Source organism: Somniosus microcephalus, chromosome 3 (genome assembly GCF_052327205.1).
Source record: "Somniosus microcephalus isolate GS21.2 chromosome 3, FLI_Smic_1.0, whole genome shotgun sequence".
Taxonomy (NCBI): Eukaryota; Metazoa; Chordata; class Chondrichthyes; order Squaliformes; family Somniosidae; genus Somniosus; species Somniosus microcephalus.
Window position 1 is genome coordinate 73,607,177 of NC_140989.1, and position 26,804 is coordinate 73,633,980.

General features: G+C 43.6%; 1 protein-coding gene across 7 annotated transcripts in view; it reads left to right on the forward strand.

Moving 5' to 3' along the window:
• The window catches only part of ush2a (Usher syndrome 2A (autosomal recessive, mild)), a 1,396,947-nt gene that overhangs the window by 277,154 nt on the left and 1,092,989 nt on the right, over nucleotides 1–26,804 (forward strand). For all 7 annotated transcript variants that reach the window (XM_085981146.1, XM_085981156.1, XM_085981149.1 and 4 more), the window contains 4 exons: nucleotides 3,008–3,203; nucleotides 6,428–6,558; nucleotides 16,188–16,383; nucleotides 18,375–19,016. In XM_085981146.1, coding sequence (XP_085837272.1) covers nucleotides 3,008–3,203; nucleotides 6,428–6,558; nucleotides 16,188–16,383; nucleotides 18,375–19,016 — 1,165 coding nt within the window. The remainder of the gene's footprint in view (nucleotides 1–3,007; nucleotides 3,204–6,427; nucleotides 6,559–16,187; nucleotides 16,384–18,374; nucleotides 19,017–26,804) is intronic.

The window sequence follows — 26,804 nt, forward strand, 5'->3', positions numbered from 1 at the left end:
AGCACTACACGACCGCCCCATACCATCCCGCCACCAATGGATTGGCTGAAAGGTTTGTCCAGACCTTCAAGAAGGCCATAAAGGCCATGGGTAATGAAGACATAAAACTTCAGCACAAGGTGGATAACTTCTTGTTCGCATACAGGAATGCAACACATATGGTTACAAACCAAACTCCCGCCATGATGTTCTTCAATAGAAGCCTAAGATGCCGGCTGGATTTGATCAAGCCCAACATCAGAAGGGACGTGGAGAACCGGCAATTTCAAGGCATGAATGAAAGGCCAACTAGAACCTTCCAGATAGGTCAACAAGTTTTGGCCCGGGACTACCGTACCGAGAAATGGCAGCCTGGAACTATCTGCACACGACTAGGACCGCTGATGTATACCGTGGACATCGGAGAAAGCATAATAAGGCACCATGCTGACCAAATCATAGAGTCATCCGAAAAGGGACAACCTACACCACAACTCTATACGCCTAACGATGAAGTAGAGATACCCATATCTACCTCCGATCCAGTGACACTGGAACCCAATGAACCCGACACTGGCATTCAAGCCGAATCAGCCTTGCCAAAAGAACCTACTACACCATCAGAAACTATTACGCCACCGAGGCGTTATCCGGACCGAGTCAGGAAGCCTCCAGAGAGACTGACTTATAATTAATTAACTGCAGCAATGTGTAGATTATTGTTCTTGTAACATGTAATTAATGATTACTTAAAATATTATGTACTGGTTGGCTAAAAGGGGAGGAATTGTAGTGTATGTGCCTTTAAGAGCCCCATGTGTACTGTAATGCCGGTAATGGCCACTCGGGCTATATAAGCCTGTATATTGTGTTGTATCAGTTAGTTCCCCTCCAGACTTTGTTTAGTAAACACCTATGAAACCAACTCCTGTCTTCAGTGTCTCTATCAACACACAGACACAACAGTGATGTTTTTAAAAAATTTATTTGAAGGTAAAGTACAGTTTTACAGCCTCAGCATTTATACGTTTTGACAGGTCTATCTGTCAAGACTTATGAATGGAGCATTCCCTGCTCCGATTGGCTGCCTGTTGCTCATGTGATCCCAGGGGAAGCATCGCACTAACTACGCCCCCGGGACACGCCAGCATAGCGCGCCGGCCTCTGGGACAGGCCTCGGTGAGGAATTCCACGCAGGCCAAGAGGTCAACTGCTGGCGCGGTAGGTAAGTGTAGGTCGGGGGCTTGCACCCGCGGGAAGCCCCTGACCCGAATTTCTGGGCGTGTCAGATGAGTTGCTGCTCCAAGCTCAGAGGAGGTTCTGGCTTCTGCTTGCTCTGTCATACTTGCTAATACATTAAGAGAAGCAGTGGTAAAAACTGTTCCTTTCCTGTCAATAATTTTTCAAGTAGCATTCTGCAAGATACAGAATTTAATCTGCCATGTAATGTCATGATTTTGGATGTTCAGTGGCGGCATTATTATGATTGGTAAATAAAAAGCTCTGGATGAAGCATCCCACTTCACCATTGCGTGCCTTCTCATTCAGGTTTCTGTGCTGCAGTTGTATAGCCTATTTAAAATGGGAGGCTTCCTGCAAAATGGTTGATCCTCCTCTAGTAGCTGTCATTTGACTCCTGTTGTGCAGAGCTTTCTCCTGCAGAGACGTAAGGAAACATTGATTGCTTGCTGATAAATTTTGAACCTGAAACATAGGAACAGGAATAGGCCATTCAGCCCTTTGAGCCTGTTCCGCCTTTCAATTAGATCATCGCTGATCTGTACCTCAACTGTATTTACCCACCTTTGATCCATAATCCCTTGATTCCCTTACCTAATAAAAATCTATCGATCTCAATTGAAGCAGTATTCACAGCTTTTTGTGGGAGAGAATTCTGATCGGAATTACAAGCCCTCTAGGCTAGATCTTCAATTCACTGGAAATAAAAATCATGAGTGATGTAAAATGGACTGCCAACTTGCTATCATCTGTTGTACACTATCACACAAAGTCAAGATCTACCCCTCTGTGTGTACAAAAATATCGGCTGAAAATTCAGTAGCCTTAGCGCCTCATTTGAGGCGCTAGAGGGCCTTGCGCCGGAGTTATGGCCAGTAGTGAAATTCCCTGGGGCCCTAAATCGGCGTTGCTCTGGTAGCGCTGCGCCGGCACCGATGACGTCATCGGTGTGCGCAGCGTCCCGGTTGCCGTGGTAACCCGCCCGAACTCCGAAATTGAGTTGCGGCCGCCTCGCCCGTGGCAGCCGCAACCAGCGTTTTGTCAGAGGTGCCTTACTGCAGTTAGCGCCAGCGCATTAAAGGCCCCGCGGCGGCCGGCCGCTTTCCCGCCGGCCGCCTGCCCGCAGCTCCCTCCCCGGACTTCTCTCCCCCCCCCAGAACAGATGCAAGCCCGGCACTTGTCCGAGGTGCCGGGCTCATTTTTAAGCAGATTTGCGCGGGCCGCGGCCGGGTGCAGGCAGCTCCTCCTTAACAGAAGGAGGAGGCCTGCACTTCCCCAGCCTGCCGCACCGCATCGGGTGCCGCAGCGCCGGAATTGCGGCGCGAAACGGCAGTTAGCGCCCTTTTCCAGGCGCTAAGACCCTTCAGTAGCGCTGGCAGCCGTTTGGGCGCGACGCCACTGAATTTTTGGCGCGCACAGGGGACTTAGCGCCGGCACTAACTTCCGGCGCTAAAGCCCTGGCTAAGCCAAAACCCAATTTCTAGGCCTATATATCTTGTGTTTGTCACCTATTCAGCTCTGACATTGTGAAAATGTGAACATAATTTTTACAAATATATGTGAATCATTTTTCTGATACTTGATATATCTTGTGCAGAAATTAATTTTTCTGGTGTCCATGCATTGAATTTATTATTTTAAGAGTGCTGGTTCTGTCATGAGCAATAGAAACTGCAATATTGCAAGTGTTTAAAAATAAAGTTTACAACTGTTAGAAGTATGTGCAAGTATTTGTATACTGCCCCTTTGTACTGTTTATTTTCTAATGTTTGAACAACTTTTTTTTTAGTGTGAGCGCTGCCAGCCACTCTTCAATGACAAGCCTTTCCATCGGGGTGATCAGGTTCATGCTTCTAACTGTAAACCTTGTCAGTGCTATAAACATGCCATCAGTTGCCACTATGACACTTCCATAGATCCATTCCCTCATGACTACTTCAGGGGTGGTGGTGGAATTTGCGATGACTGCCAACAAAACACTGCTGGTAAGTATATGTGTTTTATTTTGTGGTTAATTTTTGTGTTGATCAAAGTTAGGTATACAACAAGAACATAGCGCATTCTTTGTTCAGTATGCTATAGGTTAGATGGAGTACAAGGACCCTATTTCAAGGATGCTATTTCAGTAATGTGCTATACTATATTAAAAAGGGAATAATTACTAGACCAGTGTACTAGAACAATGCTATTTTTATTTCAGATTTCCAGTATTCACAGTATTTTGCTTTAATACTGTTTCAGTAGCAGCAGTTTTGACTCACTGACTGAGATTGTTATGCCTTTAGCTGTAAATATAGCAGTTCTCTGACCAGTTTCTTAAAGGCTATTACAGAGTTTGTCGATCTAGTGGTGTAGTGTGTTGACCTGTCACTATGCTGTTCAGTTTTGTGCCAGGATATGGGTTCATGCCCATGATTTTTCACATGATGAACTCCTGATCTTATTCATTCTTCCAGGGGGAGCAAAACTGATTCCTGGGATGGGGGGTTTGTCCTATGAGGAGAGATTGAGTAGACTAGACCTATATTCTCTGGAGTTTAGAAGAATGAGAGGTGATCTCATTGAAACATACAAAATTCTTACAGGGCTTGACAGGGTAGATGCAGGGAGGATGTTTCCCCTGGCTGGGGAGTCTAGAACTAGGGGCCACAGTCTCAGAATAAGGGGTCGGCCATTTAGGACTGAGATGAAAAGAAATTTCTTCACTCAGAGGGTGGTGAATATTTGGCATTCTCTACCCCAGAGGGCTATGGAGGCTCAGTTGTTGAGTATATTCAAGACCAAGATCGATAGATTTTTTGGATATTAAGGGAATCAAAGGATATGGGGATAGTGCAGGAAAGTGGAGATGAGGTAGAAGATCAGCCATGATCTTATTGAATAGTGGAGCAGGCTCGAGGGGCCGAATGGCCTACTCCTGCTTCTATTTCTTATGTTCTTATGTAAGCAGAAGCATGATTTACTTTCCCATCTCTTCCTTTGGGGAAAGCACCTCAAAGCAATAAACTCACTTGTGAAGAACTTTCTAATAATTAATGGCATTGGCATAGGTCATCTACCAGGCTACTTGATGAGCAAATGGCATGCAACATGTGCAGACCTAAATTAATATTTTAACAAACGGAGTGAAAAATACTATTTCAGGATTGCTGGTGGAGTTTACGATATATACTACTGAAACTTTCAAATTTGGCAGGGACTTAAAAATGGCCGATATCAGATCAGCTGCCCATTATACATCCCACCAAACTTTCCTTGATGGTAAGGAAAATTGGGTGTGATGTATAATGGGTAGGCGATCCGATATTGCTCGTTTTACACCCCGGCTGAAGTTGAAAGTTTCGTCCAATACCTTTATAATAAAACCTCTCATCGGCATTGTTTATGTTGTGATTGTCAAGTCAAGTCTGTTTGTCAGTTTTGTTTCTTATTAGCTAAGTGTCTTCTTCCTAATTCTGAGGTTTTCCAATTGGTTACTTCAATTATTTTCTATTTTCATTATTCACTTATCATGTTACGCATAACCTTTCTCCAAGTTTAATTTTCTCCCCAGTCATATTCTACAAAAAAAGAATCTACCCAGTCACATTCAGCAAAAAAAGAATTTGAATTACAGTCACTTTTTAACTCATTTGTTCATGTGATATTGGCCATGCTAGCAAAGCCACATTTATTGCCCATGCTTAGTTGCCTTGAGTAAGTAGTGTTGAGCCTCCTCTTTGAACTGCAGCAGTCTCTGTACTGATGGTGCTTCCATGCTGGTGGTAGACAGGAAATTCCAGGATTTTGATCCGTGACAATGAAGGCAGGGTGGTATATATCTAAGACAGGATGGTCAGTGACTTGGTGAAGAAGCTGGAGGGGATGGTGTTCACTTATTATTGCTGCTTAGGCTGGGAGGAAAGGTTTTGATAATAGTTGCTTTAAATGTTATGAATAGTGAAGTGAGTGGATTATCATATACTCCTATGAATAAAATGGCAGAGAGACTATATGAGATTACAAACCTGCACTTCTTTCACAGAACATTGATGTAGCGATGACATGGCCTCCACCAACCTCAGACTCAATTTAAAGAGTCCACTCTTCAATCTATACCTGCCTTTACTCTGCTCCCTTCTTGGGTTGTACTCTTAAGCTTATCTTCCTTTTTTTAAAAAGTTATTTCCTTTTTTAGATTAACTTAAATCATCCATATCCATTTCCACTAATTGCACACTAAATGGGTGAGAAATTGGACCTTGTTGCACTTGTTTTATGGGTGTAAAACGGGCGCAACGTGGGTCAATTTTGGCAGACCAATGTCCTGCATCCAAAGGATGCCTGAAAGACATCAAGCCTGATATTGGGTTGCGCTATTTTTCAGGCATTTCTAGCAGCCTCCTAAAACAGATGATAGGCCACTTACGTAAATGAGGGGCCTAAGACTTTTTTTTAGGTCCCCGTTTGGAAATTGGACAGCGATGAGCGGAACAGCAGCCGAGCCTCTTCCACGGCCGTCACCCAAAGGTAAGTTTAAAAGAAAATCAAAATTGTTCCTGTGGAGCCAGGAGGAGCAGGAATACTCCTGACTCCACAGTACTCGTGATCGCCCCCCTCTTTGGCAGCTCCATTCCCCCACCCCCGCCAACCCCCTCCCCCTGCTGAGACTTACCTTTGGGCTGCTGCTGGCAAGGAAAGTGGCCCAACATTCATCTTTTTAAAGTGAGTTAGCTGCCTGTGGAGGCACGACAGGTGCTGGCAGCTTGCCTAAGTAATATTAGATGCCTGAGTCCCAAATTCAGGCTGGTTTCGGTCCTCCTGGTTGGGGCATGCATTCTGTGCATGGCGCCTATTTCAGGTCCAAAGATGGGCCTCAACAAATTCTTACCCCCAAATGCCAACCCACAACGCACCTCACTCTAAGCATGACACTGGGCTCCATCCAAGCCTACCTCTCGCACATCTGGTTCTGTCAGACCAATTTACCCCTCAGCCTTATAGACCGCTGTGGGAGATCCACTAGTATATATTAATAAATTATTTATGAAAAATGAACTGTTATCTCCATCTAACGTTATTTTCTATAATATTTTGAGGCAAGCTTTGTGTTGGAAATATTTAACAATAGCCGAGTATTTACAAAACTTGTGCACTTGAGCTTATTTGACTTAAATCTACTTTGAAGGACTGATTAATTTGTGCTTATTTGTTCAATCAATTCTTGTAGGAAGTAATTGTGAATGGTGTAAAGACTATTTTTACCGAGAAGTAGGTGTCAGCCTCTCTGCAACTGATGTGTGCAAACCTTGTGATTGCTTACAATCTGGAGTCATAAATGGAAGCCTCCTGTGTGATCAGGTGGGTAATTTTAATAAGTGCAAGTACACTTTCAAAAATTCATTTAAATGGCAGTGCAAGTGAGTTACGTAGGGAATAGAATTTTTTGCTTAAATAACTGTTCTCTGCAGGATTATCACTAGAGGGCTGAGACTGTTGTGACAAGTTATGTTGCAATGGGTTCTGTTTCACTGTTTTGTTTTTCATTTAGAATATTTTTATGTCAAAAAAGTGATGACAGCTAATAATCATCATTAAATATTTGTGACTGCTTAAATCATTCAAGTTATGTAAAAAATGAACATACCTATTGCTTAATTCTATTTTTTGCAAATATTTTGTCAGTAACATTTCTTTTTTATTCATAGAGAAGCATAAATTGTACTAATCTAAGTGATGTTAGACTATTTGGATGCGCAAAATGATCCATTCCGCTGTTCTAGATTATTTTATTTTTGAAACAGCCATATTGTTTTAAATGTGTAATAATCAAAAAATGTTTATTTTTGTTTATACAATATATGTGTTCCATTTGTGGTGGTAGTTTACAACTAGTGATGTATACCTTCAATAAGATGCTGCTGAAACTACTGTATTTTTACAGCTAAGTGAATTCTATGGCCTAGAAATTCATTTCCGTAGCGCCCGTTGTTTGGTCGCTACGAATGCCAAATGGGGACCAAAATGGCTTCTGAGCAGTGCACGTGCACTTCTGGTGCGGTCCGCGCCAGACGACCTCTTGATGAGGGCGGTAGAGCGATCGTTGGGAGTGTGCGCAAAAACTATGGTACAGTAAGTAGGCAGACCGTGACGTCAATCAGCGTGCAACGCTGATTTGACACCAGCGCTGTCATTTTTGTCATCATTGCTGGAGCTAACGCCCTCTCCTAACCTCGCACAGCTGAACATGCGTTCAGCAGCAGGAAGGACCCCACACCAGCGATATTTATAGGGATCATCAACAACTTTCAGGTAACTTGCTTTTTGATTTCTACTGGCTGTGTGTAAGTTTGTGAAATTGTTTGGAGCTTTCTAGAGTTATTTAAAGTTGGGGATGTGACAGGATGTGGTGTTGCAAGTGAAGAAGGCCTTGCTTCTGAATTCAAGGGTTCTGGTCAGACCACTTACTCCCAGTCATGTGTGCTCTAGTTGTCATTCCCTTGGCCTGCAGCATGACAGGGAGATGGAGCAGAGGCAGCAAAGAAGAGGACATGCTGATCGCAGAGGGAGGATGAGGAGGAGGGGGAGAATGGCTCTCAGCAGGAGGCCTTACCCACCTTGGGTGTTTCGAGAGCAATTCTCTCTTACCACAACCTGAGCCAGGAGCAGTGTCTGTGATTTACAAAGGAGGTACTCACAGAACTCTGCCACCTGTTGTAACCAGACCTGTAGCCTCACTCCATGACAAGGACAGCGCTGCCAGTGGCTGTGAAGGTGACCGTGGTCCTGAATTTCTTTGCGTTGGGATCCTTCCAGGCTGAAGCAGGCGATATCTGTAACATCTCGCAGTTCGCCGTCCACTGCTGCATAAGAGAAGTGACAGAAACTCTTTATGCCAGGAGAGGGGACTTCATTGTCTTGTCTCTGACCAGAGAGAAGTAGATGGAGCATGCACGTGGCTTAGCCAGGATAGTGGACTTCCCCATGATGCAGGGCACCATCGACTGCACACACGTGGCTTTGCGGGCACCATATATAAATGCTGAGTTGTACCGCAACCGCAAAGTTTACCACTGGCTGAATGTGCAGTTGGTGTGCATCCATGCTCACCACATCATGATGGTGAATGGCCAGTATCCTGGCAGCAGTTATGATGCTTTTATTCTGCGCCAGTCTGCTGTTCCCTCAGTTTTTGAGCCACCAAGACAAACCAGAGGGTGCCTATTGGGTGGCATGGGCTATCCCTTGATCACCCAGCTCATGATTCCGCTCCGCAACCCAACCACACATGGACAACATGCGTACAACGAGAGCCATGCTGCCACACGAAACATCATAGAGCAGACCATTGGCATCCTTACACAACGCTACCACTGCCTGGATCGCTCTGGAGGAGCCCTACAGTACTCACTGGAGCGTGTGTCCTGATTTGTCGTGGTCTGCTGTATCCTCCACAACCTAGCCATCATGAGGGCACGGCCCTTGCCACCATGAATATGACCACCAGCTCAGGAGCAGGAGGAGGAGGAGGAGGAAGAGGAGGAGGAGGAAGGGGAGGAAGAAGAAGAGGAGGCGGAGGGAGAAGAGGGGACGGAAGAGGAGGAGGCGGAAGCAGAAGGAAGGAGGCAACTCATGACAGTACGATTTAAATATTTATCTGTAATGCAAATAAATATAACATGGAAAGCATTTTACATAAAACATTCTTCTTTACATAATCTTTCCTTGTTACACCCTAATTACCAACTTAGTTGCCCTTCTTTGTACTTCTTCTAAAACCAGGGTGTCCTCCCATGTTTAAGTGCCTAGAACTGTACACACTTTTCAAGGAGAAGATCAGTGCTTTGTACAAACCAATTAGCATGGTTGCTCTATCCCTTGAGCTATACTTCCCAGGATCCTGTTTGTCTTCCTCACCAATGCTGTCCACTGTAGTAATTTTGAGCATTGGCCAGGTCCTAGATGGTTTAAAAGATACTGTGAAGTGAGGTGGTGGGTTTAATAACATACGGTAGCATTTCATCAGTGCACAGTGATATTTTGTGTTCTGCCCCTCCAGGCTGCACTCAATAAATATATGAGCCTGTCTTCATTATTAATATGTATATTATATACAGGCAAAAGTACAGAGATGTCAGAAAGAGAGAAGCTGGAATAAAGCCAGAAACTAAACAGCTGTAACAAAAATTGGATAGATATGGCATACAAAACAGAAAATAAGAAAAGGAAAAGATAACAAATTAAAGTAAAACATCGAAATCAAGAGTAAATCACAATTTCAGTGAGCATATTGTTCAAAAACTCAAATAATCTGAAAGTGTTTTATGTGTTTATATATAATAAATCACATGAATTATAAAACAATTATATAATAAATCACATGAAATTATAAAGCATATATATATAAAACAGTGGATAAATTTCCTGCTGCTACTGGCAGTTTTAACGGGTGCTGGTCCACTTTCCACCCAGAACAGTTGGGAAGAGGGTGCAGAGTGGCTGCTGGCTGCCAAAGATTGGGTGAACAAGCGCTGCCCATCAGTTTCCAGGTAAGTGGCAGGGAGGGATTTCAGGAGGGTGTCATGGAAGGGAAGGGGGTTGGGGGAGAGTCTGGGGCAGTGGAGGTTGTGACTTTCCTCGTGGGGCCCGGAAATTTTCTGACCTACCTTTTGGGCCTCTGCATCCATCCCGACAGCTGCCAACCTGCTTTCACCTTGTGTGAAGGCTGCAGTGAGTTCCCTGTTCAGGCCTGGGCTAAAATGTAATCGGGGTCCTAGTGATGTAATAGGACCCCAATTTGCATAAACTCTTGAGGCCCCTATCTGCTTCAGGTGGTTGCCTCAGCTGTCTACACAAGCCTGCAGGCTAAATTTGCAGGTGACAGGAAAGGGACAGTAATTTCTAAGTTTTCTTTTATTTTCTCACCAGTTTTCTCTGCTTCCTTCCTCCCCTGAAGGCATTGATTCAACGGGTGCCAGTCACTCTTCAGTACTTCACCAAAGTAGCCATTATTCATGGATGAGTCTTAACAGAGAGTGATGCCAGACTATTCAACTGCAAGCGGCATCATTGACAAGGCAGTTCTGCCTTTTCCTGATGTTTACAGATGTCCATTTCCAACAAGAGTCATCAGATAGTAATCAGGAGAGGGATCCCTCCTCACTAACCCAGAGACTTGAGATGAATTGTACTGCTGCACGACTGGCTGAGATCAGCTAACAGCAGAAACCAGGGATCGAACTTAGGACCTCCATGGTCCATATATGACTTGGCTACTTAGGCTGTAAACTAAATGAGCAATTGACAGAGTCAATTTAAAGTTTTTATGAAATTACTTTAGTTTAATGTGCAGTTTTCACTTCGTTTTTTCACCAATCGCATTCTCAATAGTAGCCTTCTGCCATATACCTTGATTAAGCACTTACTGTGGCCACCATCTGATGACATTTATTATCTTTAAAATGTACATTGTGTACCATGGCTCCTTCCCAGTGAGAGGATTCGCAAATTTCATGTCTCCCCCGAAGATTTACTTTTGGTTTAGTAAAGAAACCCTGGTTGGACTGAGTTTAAAATCCAGGGCTCAACAAGATGGCTGCGGTCAGCCTCATGGCCAAGGCCTGTAAGTTTCAGTTTGGACTCACAAACTTCAATTCCGATGACTGTGAGAAGGAACTTTCCAGAAACTCGAATGCAGACAGACCTTCTGCATTTATGCATGAGAAGCAAACCCAGTGGCATTCGGGCCTCTGACTAAAACCCATCAAGGTTGTTTACACAAACAATCAAGAGCAGGCAAGGCCTATTCAATATGTAATGGGACAAGCTTAGCTGCATTTCAGACCTTCGTTAGAGAACATCGGCACTGTTTACAAACGATCAACGGGGCATTCAGACTGGAATGGCCCCACCACGAAACCCGTTGGACAAAGGGGAACACTGATGAGACGTTTAAAACCGATTAACCAGCCATCCAGGTCGATGGGCCCAGATCGGTACCTTTTGTGTGAGTTTTAACACATCCAGATCAGACAAAAGAAATGAGCTGATCTGGCGGGAGATAAGGGCTACCGGGAAGGGTATAACTAGTCCCTCAGGAAGTCATCTCTCTCTCTCTCTCTATCCTGCCTCGCCTCCGGTGCCCTGCCGTATCATCAACCCAGCGAGAAGATCGTCGACGAAGAGCCCGTCCAGGGAAGTAGAATACCAGCAGTTACGTTTCAAACACTGGGGTATCTCTGCTTTGGGCGGTGAAAACCTAAAACATCGGCAGGCAACAGGGCACGGAGCAGGCGTTTCAACATCCGAGACTGGTGAGCATCAATTTTCTGGCCCATCACAAGACAACCTAGATAGGTGTAAAGGGTGGGAGTTAAGGGGAATTGCTAACGTGTCATTTTAGTCATCTTCCCGCGATGTGTCCATTTCTCCTCCCCCGTTAAGTGTGATTGTGTTGCATCCATAGTGATTTTCTCTGTATAGTGATTGTTTCTCTATTTTAATAAACATTGGTTTTCTTCGCACCAAACCACTGGTCTCGTTTGTCTATATCGCTACTTGTAATTAAGTCCGGTGGTCAGAACCATAGGGGAAGCGATTCGAACCGCACGGGGCTGGAGCAGCTCAGATACGACTGACTGGCCAGACACAAACCCCAAACCAAAACCCCCTACACCAGTGACAGAATTTTGCAGCGACCATCTTCACAGTTTTCCATCATTCCAAAAGTTTTAAAATGTAAATTCTGTTCCAAACACAGGACATATCTCAGCATCTCCCTCTTGTTTACTGAAATGCAATTCTAACTACTTATTGAGCAGGGAGACCTTGGGGGAGAAATTCGGTGGAGCCGCAAATGGGGCGCCCAGCTCGCCTGGGCGCCGGAATTACCACTGCGATCGGAGCAGTTGCGACCGCCGGAAATTCAGCTTGTGCGTCCCAAGAGGGACATGGGGCGCTGTTCGAGGCGCGCCGCGTCCCTCTTAGGGCGCTGAAACTGAATATCGCAGCGCAACGTGCCACAGCGCCACACGCTGCGGCATGGCATGCTGCGGTACTGCAGGCCTTCCTCCCATTCTTAAGGGGGAGGGGCCTGCACCAGCGCGATCAGAGATCACGAGTGCCGGCAAAAGAGCCCGGCACCGAGGAGAAGTGCCGGGCTCTCGGAAAACAGCCGGCACTGCCGCGGGGGGAGATCAGGAGGCCGGGGACGGAGTTGCTGGCAGGCGGCCGCTGGAAAAAACGGCCGCCCCGCACCTCCACCTTAATTTGCGCCACTCCCGCCACAGGTAGGCCCCGTGAACCGGGCGCGATTTGCAAACGGCGCTACAGAGGCGGGCGCTACCAAATATCGCGATTGGGGCGGTAGCGGGGCGCTGCGCACACCGATGACGTCATCGGTTGCGGCGCAGCGCAACAGGCTAACGCCGCCATTAGCGCCCCAGCTAAATATCACGGGAGGCGTGGCCAGTGGCGCTAAAGCCACTGAGTGCCCTCTTTAGGCGCTAACTGGTGGCGCAGCCCACCGAATTTCTAGGCCCTTATGTTCCAATTCATTACACACCTGCAGTCAGATAGAGAATTGAACATGGGCAAGGATCACTTTCAAGATCCCTGCCATAAAATCAAGCAGTGTTCCTCATCAGCTTGCAAGGCAGGAGGAAAGCTGATTGAGTTGTAACATAGATCTAATTGAATGGCGGAATAGGCTTGAGGGGTTGAATTACCTACTCCTATTCCTATGTTCCTAAAGTTCCTACAGCAATGGCTACTAATTTTCCAACCTGTAGTTTTGACCAACAGAGCAACATGAATTACTGTTAGTTTTGGTCAAGGGACAGAAACAATATCCTGGTCAAACATTTGCACACAAATTATTTAATTACCCTACCACCACATTTTCTGGCACTGTAAGGAAAATACCTTCATTTAGTAACAGATGTGGTCCAGATCAACTTCCGATTTGAACCTCAAGAAAACATTATTTGAACCGTAGATTCAATCAACTCGCTGACAACAGTATTCTTCTTGCAAGAGCATAGGAATTTCAGTACAACTTACAAATCCAACCAATAAAAAACATTAATACAAAAGGAAAATACTGCAGATGCTGGAAATCTGAAATAGAAACAGAAAATGCTGCAAATACTCAGCAGGTCAGGCAGCGTCTGTGAAGAGAGAAACAGAGTTAACGTTTCAGGTCGATGACCTTTCGTCAGAACTGGAAAAAAGCAGGAAATGGAACAGATTTTTAAGCAAGTGTAGTGGCTGGGAAATGGGGGAGGGGATGAAAGAACAAAGGGGATGGCCTGTGATAGGCTGGAAGGCAGAAGAGATTAAGAGACATTGAAAGACATTAAGAAATATTCAAGGCAAAAGGGGATGGTAATGGGACAGGTTAAGAAACAAAGGATGGCTCTAGATGAAGTGTAAATTGCGCTGGCAGAATGGAAGACAGCTGCCCTGTGGGAGAGAAGAACAGAACAAAAGTGTGCATAAAAAATATATATATATGTTATGATCTGAAATTGGTGAATTCTTTGTTGAGTCCAGAAGGCTGTAAAGTGCCTAATCGAAAGATGAGGTGCTGTTCCTCGAGCTTACGCTGAGCTTCCGTGGAACAATGCAAGAGGCCAAGGACGGTGAGGTCTGAGTGGGATTGGAGCAGTGAATTAAAGTGACAGGCGACCGGAAGCTCGGGGTCCCCCTTACGGAGCGAATGGAGGTGTTCCGCAAAGCGGTCACCCAATCTGCGTTTCGTCTCCCCAATGTAGAGGAGACCACATCGTGAGCAGCGAATACAGTATACTAAATTGCAAGAAGTACAAATAAATCGCTGTTTCACCAGGAAGGGGTGTTTGGTGCCCTGGACAGTGGGAAGTGGGGAGGTATAAGGGCATGTGTTGCATCTCCTGCACTTGCACGGGAAGGTGCCGGGCGAAGCGGAAGGGGTGTTAGGGGCGATAGAGGAGTGGACCAGGGTGTCACAGAGGGAGCGGTCCCTACGGAATGCTGAAAGGGGAGGTGAGGGGAAGATGCGTTTGATGGTGGGATCACGCTGGAGTTGGTGGAAATGGCGGAGGATGATACGTTGAATGTGGAGGCTGGTGGGGTGAAAGGTGAGGACAAGGGGAACTCTATTGGTTCCGGGAGGGAGGGCAGGGGTGAGGGCAGAAGTGCGGGAGATAGAACGGACATGGTAAGGGCCGTGTCAACCACTGTAGAGGGGAATCCTCAGTTGAGGAAAAAGGAAGACATGTCGGAAGCACTGGTATGGAAGGTGGTATCGTCAGAGCAGATGCGGCGGAGACGGAGAAACTGGGAAAATGGAATAGAGTCCTTACAGGAGGCAGGGTGGGAGGAAGTGTAGTCCAGGTAGCTGTGGGAGTCAGTGGGCTTGTAGTGAATGTTGGTCAATAACCTATCCCCAGAGATGGAGAGGGAGAAGTCGAGGAAGGGAAGGGAAGAGTTGGAGATGGACCATGTGAAGGTGAGGGAAGGGTGGAAATTGGAAGCAAAGTGAATGAAATGATCTAGTTCATGGCGAAAGCAGGAAACGGCACCGATACAGTCATCAATGTACCGGAAAAAGAGGTGAGGGAGGGGACCTGTGTAGGACTGGAACAAAGAGTGTTCCACATATCCCACGAAAAGGCAGGCATAGCTGGGACTCATGCGGGTTCCCATAGCCACACCTTTGATTTGGAAGAAGTGAGTGGAGTCAAAGGAGAAGTTGTTCAATGTGAGAACAATTTCAGCCAGGCGGAGGAGGGTGGTGGTGGATGGGGGCTGGTTGGGCCTCTGTTCAAGGAAGAAGCAGAGTGACCTCAGGCCATCCTGGTGGGGGATGGAGGTGTAGAGGGATTGTACGTCCATAGTGAAAAATCTGTTAAAGTGGCGGAGGGCGTTGGAAGAGTCGTGGATGTAGGTGGGAAGAGACTCGACAAGGGGAGAAAAAATAGAGTCGCGATAGGAAGAGATAAGTTCCGTGGGGCAAGAACAGGCGAAACGATGGGTCTACCAGGGCAGCCCTGTTTGTGGATCTTGGGAAGGAGGTAGAAGCGGGTTGTGCGGGGTTGGGGAACTATGAGGTTGGCGGCCGTGGGGGGGAAGGTCTCCAGAGGAGATGAGGTCAGTGACAGTCTTGGAAACGGTGGCTTGAAGTTCGGTAGTGGGTTCATGGTCCAGGCGGAGGTAGGAGGAGGTGTCGGAGAGTTGGCGTTCAGCTTCTGCTAGGTAGGGGTCGGTTCGCCAAACAACAACAGCACCACCCTTGTCAGCAGGTTTAATGACAATGCCGGGGTTGGATCTGAGAGAATCATTACATAAAATACATTGCTGGAGCTTGCAGATTAATGGAAAGAGCAAACCACTGGAAATAAACATCGGGAGAGATGTAAATCGGGCTGCCGACTCGCTATCACCCATTTTACACTATTGCGCAAAGTCAAGATCTACTCCATTGTGTTTGTAAATACTTTATTGCCTACTTTATGCTGCAGTAACAAAATATTATATTAAGAGTATCAAAAACCTACAAAATGCCACAGAGAATATCATTTCAGTCTATCTGCTCCAAAATTAAATCAATAGTAAAATGAGGATTTAATTCAATGAAGAAATGGAATGAAAAATTACAAATCAATTTCTTATAGTCACATAGATGAAGTATTTGTTAAAAGTAGTCCTTATATTTCATTCATTATTTAGATTTACTATTATTGAGTATATATGTTCCTTATTTATGTCTTTTGTTTCATAGTTTACCATTTTCTTGATTCTATTTACATTTGTTTTACATTTTACAAATACCTTTCCTTTTTCATGCATGGTTTTTCTCTTCTATCTATGGTCTTTCTCTCTCTATTGTTTCATTTCGCTTTCTCTTTATCCCTCTTTCTGGCTGACATTTTTGTTAGAAATATAGCAAAACAAATCATTGTAGCCATCATCTGCTTCCACTCATCCCAGCATATTTTTAATCTCTTTAGATTGGAGGCCAGTGTAAATGCAAGAGACGCGTGTCTGGCAGACAGTGTAATCAGTGCCAGGATGGATTCTATAATCTGCGCTTCTCAGACCCTGATGGCTGCAGTCCTTGTAACTGTAATACCTCTGGGACAGTGAATGGAGATATTACCTGTCACCAAAATTCAGGTCAATGCAAGTGCAAAGCACATGCTATCGGTAGGTGAAATATAAGATTTTGTGTATCATAACCTGCTGGTTATGAATTTGACCCAAAGTCTGTCAGTCACTAGCCATTCTTATGAATGTATTAAACAAATGTTTGCTAAACATCTCAGACACATGTACAACATTATAATTGTCTAATATATTCTGAGCACACAAGCCAACTTAATATTTGCTGTTAAAGTCCAGTATTTCTTCAAAGGGTTTGCATGCAGTGAGGTACTTTGTGATAAATCTTTTTCATTCTGTTGTTATATGCCTTTGAACTGTTCTTATGAAATGCAAGACACTTAACATTACTTCAAAGATAATATATATGTGGTTAGTTATCAAGGGCCAGATAATTTTAATTTTGCAATTCACTGCCAAGTTGATTATAACAAACTACCATATTCTCTGTTATTTATCATGTTTTTGTGATACTTGCTTTTATGTTTGTGGTTCCCACAGGTATTTTCAGAAATTAGATTTGATTATAGCAATTTGTTACCTACAACTTATTTGAAGGTAGTAACAGCTACATAGGACAAAATTTATCAAGTGCTCAAAATACATTGTGTGTATAATGCACTTTGAAATTTTGATGTATGGGAATATTATGCAGGGAGCATTCCTGATAAAGTGCGCTTTGCATTGTAGCAGAACATGTCCCAGTCCATACATATGGATCAAAAAAAATTTACCATTTCATTTGCATAGTAGTTAGCTGTAAATGCTGCTTCTAAAATGGACCCAGATGAAAGCTAATGTGGATTGTAATGAATTGTAAGCAACAGAGCAGAGATATGAAAAAGACTTATGTAATGTGATCAGTTTTGATGTTGAAGGATATTTGATAACCTTTTCTGCTGTGCTGGAAAAAAATCTTTATTGTTATTATTATTTTACCTTTGTTATCAAGCTGAGCTCCAGAAATAGAATATTATAAAGCAATTAATGCCTGAATTGTATTCTGGGTGATATATTGCTGTTTAGAACCTTATATCCATTTTATCTCTATTATCGTCCTTGCTGTTTACTTGTTATGCACAAAAGGAACTTCATAACATCATTACATTTTGAAGTATGTGGTACAAGAGTGGTGCACAAGAGGTTGATTTTTACTACAGTTAATATGGTTGTACAATTGTGTTGTAAATGAATTATTCAATACAAAGAAATTTGTAAAGTAGGTCACTTATCTAGAATAAAAAGTGACAGGTAGAGATTGTGCCTTAAATGCCTAATGGATCTGGAAACCTCTCCCTACTTTCTTGTTAACCCTGTAAGAAACTGAACGCGATGCCCTGTAGGCTTTGCTCAGCAACACTGGAGACAGATTAGCTGTCATGAACATGCATGACAAATTCAAATAAGTGCTATGTATATTTTTAGAAATGATGAGGTGAATCCCTCTAGACTGATTTTAATAGTTTGGAATGAGTCATAACTCTTTTTACAATACAGTTACTTTAAAATTTGTAGTGTTGCTCGTACTTTTATTTTTCTTACTGAAATTAAATGTTATGCCTTAGGTAAGTCATCAATCACAGTGCAAGCAGTTGCTTTCTGCTGAAATTTTTACTGCATTTATATTCTAGTGTAATATATTATTTCCCATACAGTGTTTTCAAATATAACAGGAATTTGCATTTTTTAAGATAATGGAAATATATTTAACTTTTTGGATGTCTATAGTAACTGAAAGCAAGAAAATGTTAATCAGATACACAGGACACTGCTCTAAAAGTAGGGCTTTTGTATTTTTCACCCTTTTTTCATTTTTTATTGTTTAGTTACCAAAGTTAATTCTGAAAGGTTTAAAAACCAATAGTTGTTATAATTTTTTTTAAATATGTTGAATATCTGGAATTAGTATTTGAACATTAAATAATGTTTTAAATGATCAAATTGCACATATGAGCGTGTATGGGTAAAAATTGATTTCTAGTTCTTACTTTTCTTGGACCTTACTTTTATTATTTTGTATTTCAAACTTCTTTCAGGAATAACGTGTGAACGCTGCAACTTTGGTTTCAAACTCCTGAACAGTTCAAACTCAGATGGATGTGAATCATGTAACTGCAATATCAAAGGCTCTAATAACCAGTTCTGTAACCCATACAGTGGTCAGTGTAACTGTAAGGCAAACATCAGAGGATTTCAATGTGACACTTGCACAGATAATTTCTATGGCCTTGATGCTGGTGGCTGCAAGCTTTGTGAGTGTGACTCAGCAGGGTCAGTCCTTGGAACCATATGTGATTCTAAAACAGGCCAGTGTGTTTGTAAACCTAATGTTGGAGGACAGAGGTGTGATGTTTGCCTGGATGGGTATTACAATCTACATTCGAATAACTCCTTGGGCTGCTTATCTTGCAATTGTGACACAGCAGGTACAATGAATAGAGCAATGAATTGCGACAAATCCACAGAGCAGTGTCTGTGTAAAACCAATGTTACAGGCTTGCAGTGCAATCAGTGTGTTCCTCATACTTTCAACCTTACCTCATCCAACCTTGAAGGCTGTCAGTGGTGTAACTGTGATCCTGCAGGGACAGTGGAAGGAACTGTCTGTGACCAAAGCAATGGTCAGTGTGTTTGCCAGCTGAATCGTCACGGAAAACAGTGTGACCAATGTCGGCCAGGTAAGTGAGAGTACAGCATGGTAATGCATTATTTTACTGATAAAGAGAAAAGCACATTGAATACAAGACCTGAATGTAGTGAGAGAGCGGGAAATTCTGGTACTTCAGCCAATGTAGGACTAGAATCAATCCCTGTTCTGCGCTGATTTTGTTGATATTTTTCAAGCAGAGGACACAACAGTTACCTCCAGTGTTCTTGGATTAAGGAGAAGAAAAATCAATTACGGTTTTCATTCTTCTTTGCTATTCAAAGTAGAACATTCTGTCCTGATAGTTTGTGTAAGGCCTGAATATATAACGTTTGTTTATAGATAGCTGCAAGATAGCAAATATCTAGAGTAACTATTATGAAAACGCTAAAGTGTATTACTGTATATAATTGCTACTTTTGACGTCTATTAAACTATGTGATGTAGTTTAAAAACACAAAGGCCTAGAAATTCGGGTGGCTTATGCCACCCATTAGCGCGTCATAATGTCGAGAAAGCAGCGGCCACCGCTCTTTTGCCAGCTGGTGGCGGGTCCCGTGGTGTCCTCCATTCTCATAGGCCCAGTAGCGCTACCATTAAGTAGTATCGCCTGCAAAGAAAAATGGCGGAGTGGTGATGTAATGTCACCACAGCGAACTTCGACACTAGCGGTGAGTTCGGCGCTGGGTCCTAAGCACGCCAGGTAAAGCCAGCGTGCAAGCAGACTCATAGAGGTGCTGTCAGCACCTCTTAAAGGGACACACACATCTTTCAGGTAAGTTTGCATTTAAGCTTTTGGACTGGGTTTTTTGATTTTACTGAAGTAGTGGCTTGCTGCAATAGATGTTAAAAGTTTTCTAAGTGTGTAGGGAATGCTGCTGGGTGCTTGCAAGGCCTCGGATGGTAAAGGAAGGCCTCTGAGAAGACAGAAAATGCTGCAAATTCTCAGCAGGTCAGGCAACAGCTGTGGAGCGAGAAACAGAGTTCAGGTCTCAGGTCAAGATGCTGCCCGACCTGCTGAGTATTTCCAGCATTTTATGCTGTAATTTCAGATTTACAGCATCTGCTTGCAGAGGGAAGAGGAAGACGCAGAAGAGGAAGAAGCAGAAGAGGAAGAAACAGAAAAGGAGGAAGCAGAAGAGGAGGAAGCAGACGGAAGGATGCAACCCAGATAGCCCTTTTCTGATAAGGATATCCGGGATGGAATCACCTGCCTGAGGGCCCAGTGACCACAACCCCAATTCCCCTTTCAACATTAGTCCCACACCTTACCTTCCCTCTGTTACTGATGATCACAGCATCCTTTTGGCCACAATGCTGAAATAAAAGCCACCACAAAGCAAACTTTCCAATCAAACTTTATACATCTATTCATCCAATATGTCATCAAGAAATCAACTCATCACCCTTATGCATTCTCTTGGTGACTATCTTGCCTGTGCCTCTGCCTATCCTACTGATGTCACCCAGTGCTGCCGCAGTGGCTACAGCATGGCTGGTGGAAGGCTGCTGACTTTCAGTGGGGGACACTGCAAATAGCTTTGCCGGTCGACCTTGAGGAGCTGGTGGCTGGGACTGTCAAATCAGGTGGCAGTGTTTCTTCTTCTTCTTCTTTCTTCTTCACTCTCCTCTCCCTCTTCTTGGCCAACCAATGGCTGGGCAGGCTGCATTTCTTAGGTGTGTGAAATGAGGAAGGCACAAGGTTGGAGTTGTGGTGAGGGGAGGGCGAGAAAGCAAGAGGTACATGCCAGAAGGAGGATAACATATGAGGATACCAGCATCTTGTATCCTTTCTGCCCTGCTGCTGGCCAAGGGCTCAGCCATGCCACTGCCAAGAATGGCCTGCACCATCTCCTCCAAGGGGGTGAGGTGAGGCTAGGAATGGGAGACGTGCCTCGTGATTGGTACAGATTGTTGGTGGGTGAGTGATTGGCAGGGTTGGCGGGGGGAGTTGTGCATTGAGCAGTGTGTAAGGCTAGTGATTCAGTTGGTAGGAGACGGCTTTGAAGATACATTTACTGACCTTAACCAGTGGTCAGAGGTCATGAAGCTTCTTTGGGCACTGGAGTCAGGTGGTGGAGGCGACACGGCTGGCAGTGTTGGCCTCGGTGATAGTGTCCCACATCATACTTTCTGGAGGGCCTCCTGGCCCCTGTGGGTAGAGGACCTCTCTTGCAGTGTTGACCCTCTGCACAAAGCAAAAAAACCCCCACATTTTTTGAGGTTCAGAAGGAAATTCAGCTTTAAGTGCTGAAGACTCCCATTTGTGACTTTTTAATGTTAATTTTTTTTTTTAAAAAGGCAGTAAGGACTGATTCTGCAATCATGTACTTCCAGAGAGGAGTGACACTTGCAGGGAGCATGGGTTGGGATATCATGGGCCAGCAGCTCGTAATTTTCCATCCATTTCAATAATGGGTGAAGAATCAGGGACTGCGGTACCACAAATTCCCAATCTGCCCTGCTTGAAACGCCACTCCTTGCTGGGATCAATTACCCAATCACGGAATTAACCCTAGAACAGTAGCTTAAAATCAGCAGCGGGAACAGGAAATTAAGTTGAGAACTGTAATGGTGACGTGCCATTTAATATCACAACAACAACTTGCATTTATATAGCGCTTTTAACATAGTAAAATGTACCAAGGCTCTTCACAGGACGTATTCAGACAAAAATTGATGCCAGGCTAAAGAAGGAGACATAAGGACAGGTAACCAAAAGAGTGGTCAAAGAGGTAAGTTCTAAAGAGCATCTTAAAGGATGAGGGAGAGGTGGAGGGGTTTGCGAGGGAATTCAGAGCTAGATGGATATTGGCCCGGCCACGAATGGTGCGGTGAAAGGAACTGGGGAATACACAAGAGCCAGAGTTGGAAGAACACAGAGTTCTCAGAGGGTTGTAGGGCTGGAGGAGGTTACAGAGATAGAGAGGGGCAAGACCATGGAGGGATTTGAACATGAGGATGAGAATTTTAAAATCGAGGTGTTGATGGACCTGAAGCCAATGTATTAGAGTTTTTTGAGGATGTAACTAGCAGGGTAGATAAAGGGGAACCAGTGGCTGTAGTATATTTGGATTTCCAAAAGGCATTCGATAAGGTGCCACATAAAAGGTTATTACACAAGATGGGGTTGGGGGTAATATAGTAGCATGGATAGAGGATTGGTTAATGGACAGAAAGCAGAGAGTAGGGATAAACTGAACTTTTTGAGGTTGGCAGGCTGTAACTAGTGGGGTGCCACAAGGATCAGTGTAGGGGCCTCAGCTATTTACAATCTATATTAATGACCTAGATGAAGGGACTGAGTGTAATACAGGTACACTATCCCTTATCCGAAAGCCTTGGGACCAGCTGAGTTTCGGTTTTCGGAATTTTTCGGATTTCAGAAGGTATTATTATAAGACTGGGAAATTTGTATTTAATATAAATTGTAAAAGTTCAGGCTACCTCTTGCGACTGTTCTGTGTCTCATTCCCCTTCCTGCTTCTCTGGAAAGCCGGATATCGGCTGACTCCTACTAAGCTGGCCCGCAAATCAGGTCGGGGGTCGGGGGGAGAAAGGAATATCGGACGGGCCGCGGTTCAGGTCGGGGGGGTCCGGGGGGGGTGGGTCGGGGGGGGGTCCGGGGCGGGGGGGTCTGGGTCGGGGGGGGTCCGGGGGGGGGGTCGGGGGGAGAAAAGAATATCGGACGGGCTGCGGTTCGGGTCGGGTCGGGAGAAAAGAATATCGGTCGGGTCGGGTCGGGGGGGGGGGTGGGAGAAAAGAATATCGGACGGGTCGCGGTTCGGGTCGGGTCGGGAGAAAAGAATATCGGACGGGCCACGGTTCGGTTCGGGTCGGGTCGGGGGGAGAAAAGAATATCGGACGGGCCGCTGCAGCTATCGGACGGGCCGCTGTATTGTTGGGTTCACTCTCCCGGTACCTCCTTCACACTGCCCGGCTCGGCCTGCAATCTCCTACCCAGGAGGGAACTCTGTGACCCTCTGCCCTGCTCAGCATAAGTCGTGCGCCACTCTGGTCATGTCGTGCGCACGACTTACGCTGAACAAAAAAACTTTTGGTTTTTAGAGGTTTTCGGAAGTTCGGATAAAGGATAGTCTACCTGTATATCCAAGTTTGCTAATGATACAAAGCTAGGTTGGACAGTAACCTGTGAGGAGAACACAAAGAGTCTGCAAAGGGATATAGATAGACTAAGTGAGTGGGCAGTAAGGTGGCAGATGGAGTATAATGTAGGGAAATGTGAAGTTATTCACTTTGGTAGGAAGAATAGAGAAACAGAATATTTTTTAAATGGTGAGAAACTTTCAAATGTTGGTGTTCAGAGAGATTTGGGTGTCCTCGTGCAAGAAACACAGAAAGCTAGCATGCAGGTACAGCAAGCAATAAGGAAGGCAAATGCCATGTTGGCCTTTATTGCAAGGGGGTTGGAATATCAGAGTAAGGAAGTCTTGCTACAATTATACAGGGCCTTGGTGAGACCACATCTGGAGTACTGTGCACAGTTTTGGTCTCCTTATCTAAGGAAGGATATACTTGCCTTGAGAGGGTTGTCCTATGATGAGAGATTGTGTAGAATGGGCCTATACTCTCTGGAGTTTAGAAGAATGAGAGGTGATCTCATTGAAACATACAAGATTCTGAAGGGGATTGACAGGTAGATGCTGAGAGGTTGTTTCCCCTGGCTGGAATGTCTAGAACTAGGGGCATAGTCTCAGGATAAAAGGTAGGCCATTTAAGACTGAGATGAGGAGGAATTTCTTCACTCAGAGGGTTGTGAATCTTTGGAATTCTCTGCCCCAGAGGGGCATTGAGTATATTCAAGGCTGAGATAGATCGATTTTTGGACTCTCGGGGAATCAAAGGATATGGAGGTCGGGCGGGAAAGTGGAGTTGAGGTCGATGATCAGCCATGATCTGATTGAATGGCGGAGCAGGCTCGAGGGGCCGTATGGCCTACTCCTGCTCTTATTTCTTATGTTCTTATGTATGTCAGTGAGAACAGGATAAATGGGCAAATGAGACTTGGTGCAGGTTGAATACAGGCAGCAGAGCTTTGGGTGAGCTCAAGTTTACGGAGGGTGGAAGATGGGAGGCCAGTCAGGAGAGTGTTGGAGTAGTTGAGCCTGGAGGTAACAAAAGCATGGATGAGGGTAAATGGGCTGAGGAAGGGGCAGAGACGGGCAATGTTATGGAGGTGGAAGTAAGCAGTCTTTGTGATGAAGAGGACCACAACACTGATTGGAGTACATTCTGCTCATCCAACACATTGTTATTAGAACCATACAAGTTTACAGCAGAAAAAAAGATTATTCAGCCCACTGTGTCTGTGGCAGTTCTTTGCTAGAGGTATCCAAAACTAATCTCATTCTCCTGCTTTCTCCCCATAACCCCGTATCTTTACATCACAGAAAGGACCATTGGAGTAAATTTTCAACTTCACTGCCTGGGAGGTAATTTGTTGGAGTGGATTGCATGACCCATATAGAACCTGCCTGATTTTCATTCCATTGAAATCAATAGGATAATAATCAGGTGGATTGTATAACGGACATGTGATCCACCTTGTCAGATTACCACCCAGGCAGTGAAGTTGAAAATTTACCCCATTGTTTCCCTCCTTTCCCGATTTCATTCCGAACACCTGCTGTTGATTTTAGGTTTTAAATGTTATCTTAAACATGGTGAGATTTTCTGCTGTCCAATCAATTATTGAATCAGTCACGCTTGCAATGTCACTTGTCCACAACCAGTCCTGGTCCATAGGCTGGTTTTAGTTTTAAGTTCTAAAGGTACTTTGTAGATTATCAACATTGATATGTTTTGCAAGTTCTGCAAGATAAACAAGCTGACAAAAAACTATTTTGTTTATTCTTGGGATGTGGGTGTTGCTGGCAAAGCCACTATTTATTGCCCTTTGCAGAGGTGGGTGGTGCTGGGCCTTCTTGAACTGCTGTATAGTGGGTTCATACAACTGAGTGGCTTGCTAGACCACTTCAGAGAACAGTTAAGAGGGCATGTTGGTGCAGGACTGGAGTCACATATAGGCCAGACCAGGTAAAGATGGAAGATTAGTGAACCAATTGGGTTTTTATTGCAATCCAACAGCTTCATGGTCACATTTACTGATACTAGCTTTTATTTCCAGATTTTTTCTTCTAACTGAATTCAAATTCTCAAACTAACATGGTGAGATTTGAACTCACATTCTCTGGATTAGTAGTTCAAGCCTTTAAAATTACCAGTAATATAACCACTACACTACCGCATCGATAATGCAATAAGAGGTGCTCTTTTCAAATTTCAAATCTACCACTCCCAGTCTGCATTACTGATCTGCACAGACTGGTGATATTCAGATTAATGATATTCTACTGTAGTTACAGTAGTTTTCTCTAAAAAGATACTTTCAGAATTGAAAAAAAAGAGTATGCATACAATCGGCAGCAATAGTCTAGCATCAGGAATCACCTTTGTACTATCTGCAGTCTGATACCATGGTAATATATAAAACAATTTTCTGTTGTATATGATTGAATTTTAAATGTAATTTATATAGATAAGAGTTAAATAATAGATCACCAGTAAAAATTGCCACAATAATGACTAATATAGTGGTTCTTCACAAAATGATCATTTCACAGTTATGTCAGAATGTATAGTTAATTGCCTATTCCTTAAAATTTCATCTAGACAAAATTTAATTCCCAAGGAATAATTGGTTTATATTTATCACTGTTAAATTAGTTGAGATTTAATTTAGGTCCTTTCTGCTGATAAAATAAATGACAACTTGACTCGGAATAAAATTTTGTGATTTTATTTTACAGCTTGTTCAGACAATATAATCATAGAGTAAATTTTTAAAAATTATTTTCCCATTATGTAATTTTGACTACTTTCTGATCTCTACTTCTTGTTCTCATTTAGTAAAATACTTTATCTAAACACTGTTATCTGAATAAACCAGTTAATTTACAAACAATAATAGTTTGTAAGTAATCCCATCTAATTATTTCCATAATTCGTGACTTCTAGTTAATTCTATATGTTAGAGATTTTTTTAGTCAAAAGACAAATACTAAAAAAATGAGTCAAATGAATGCATAGGTATTCACACTGGCTAAGAGCTAGGTTGCATTCTATTGCATTAGTTAAGCATAAATTTAGGTTTTACAATGACAAAATGGATAATGAGCAATGAGTATGGCTTACAGTGACTGTGGTGTGAAATTCAATTTTTAACAAAAAACAGGAGCATGTCTGCTTTTCAACATAATTAATAACCCGCTAAGGAAACTGTGGGGATATGTGGTTTTGAAATGTGTGATTTCATAAATGTGATTTCATTATTGATTTAATTACAGAGAACAACAAGCATCTCCCATTTTCTGTTAAAACAGGAATTTCAGCCCTTAATGATTTATGATGCAGCCTTTATAATTTCAAAGAGGAACTTTTGATCTGTGTTTTTGTGCACTCACGGAAAGCTTATATGTTCCAAAATATAGGAACTTGATTCCATATATTTGTAATCCAAAACACAAAATTAAGAAAAGGTCATAAAGTATTTTAAAGAAAATTTATATAATTGTACAGTGTTATATTAACACATAAGATGAGCAGTTGCTTTTCATTTTTAAAATATTAATGCCTCTGTTAAAGTAGCAAATGGAGGCATGTCATACGAGTGCATTAAGAATTTTACCACTAATACTACCTACACTACAGATTAACCTATAGATATCAGGTTGCTATTCCTGTCCTTATATTCCTGCTATATAGTTCATAAAGCCAGCAAAACATCTTGTTGTGTATG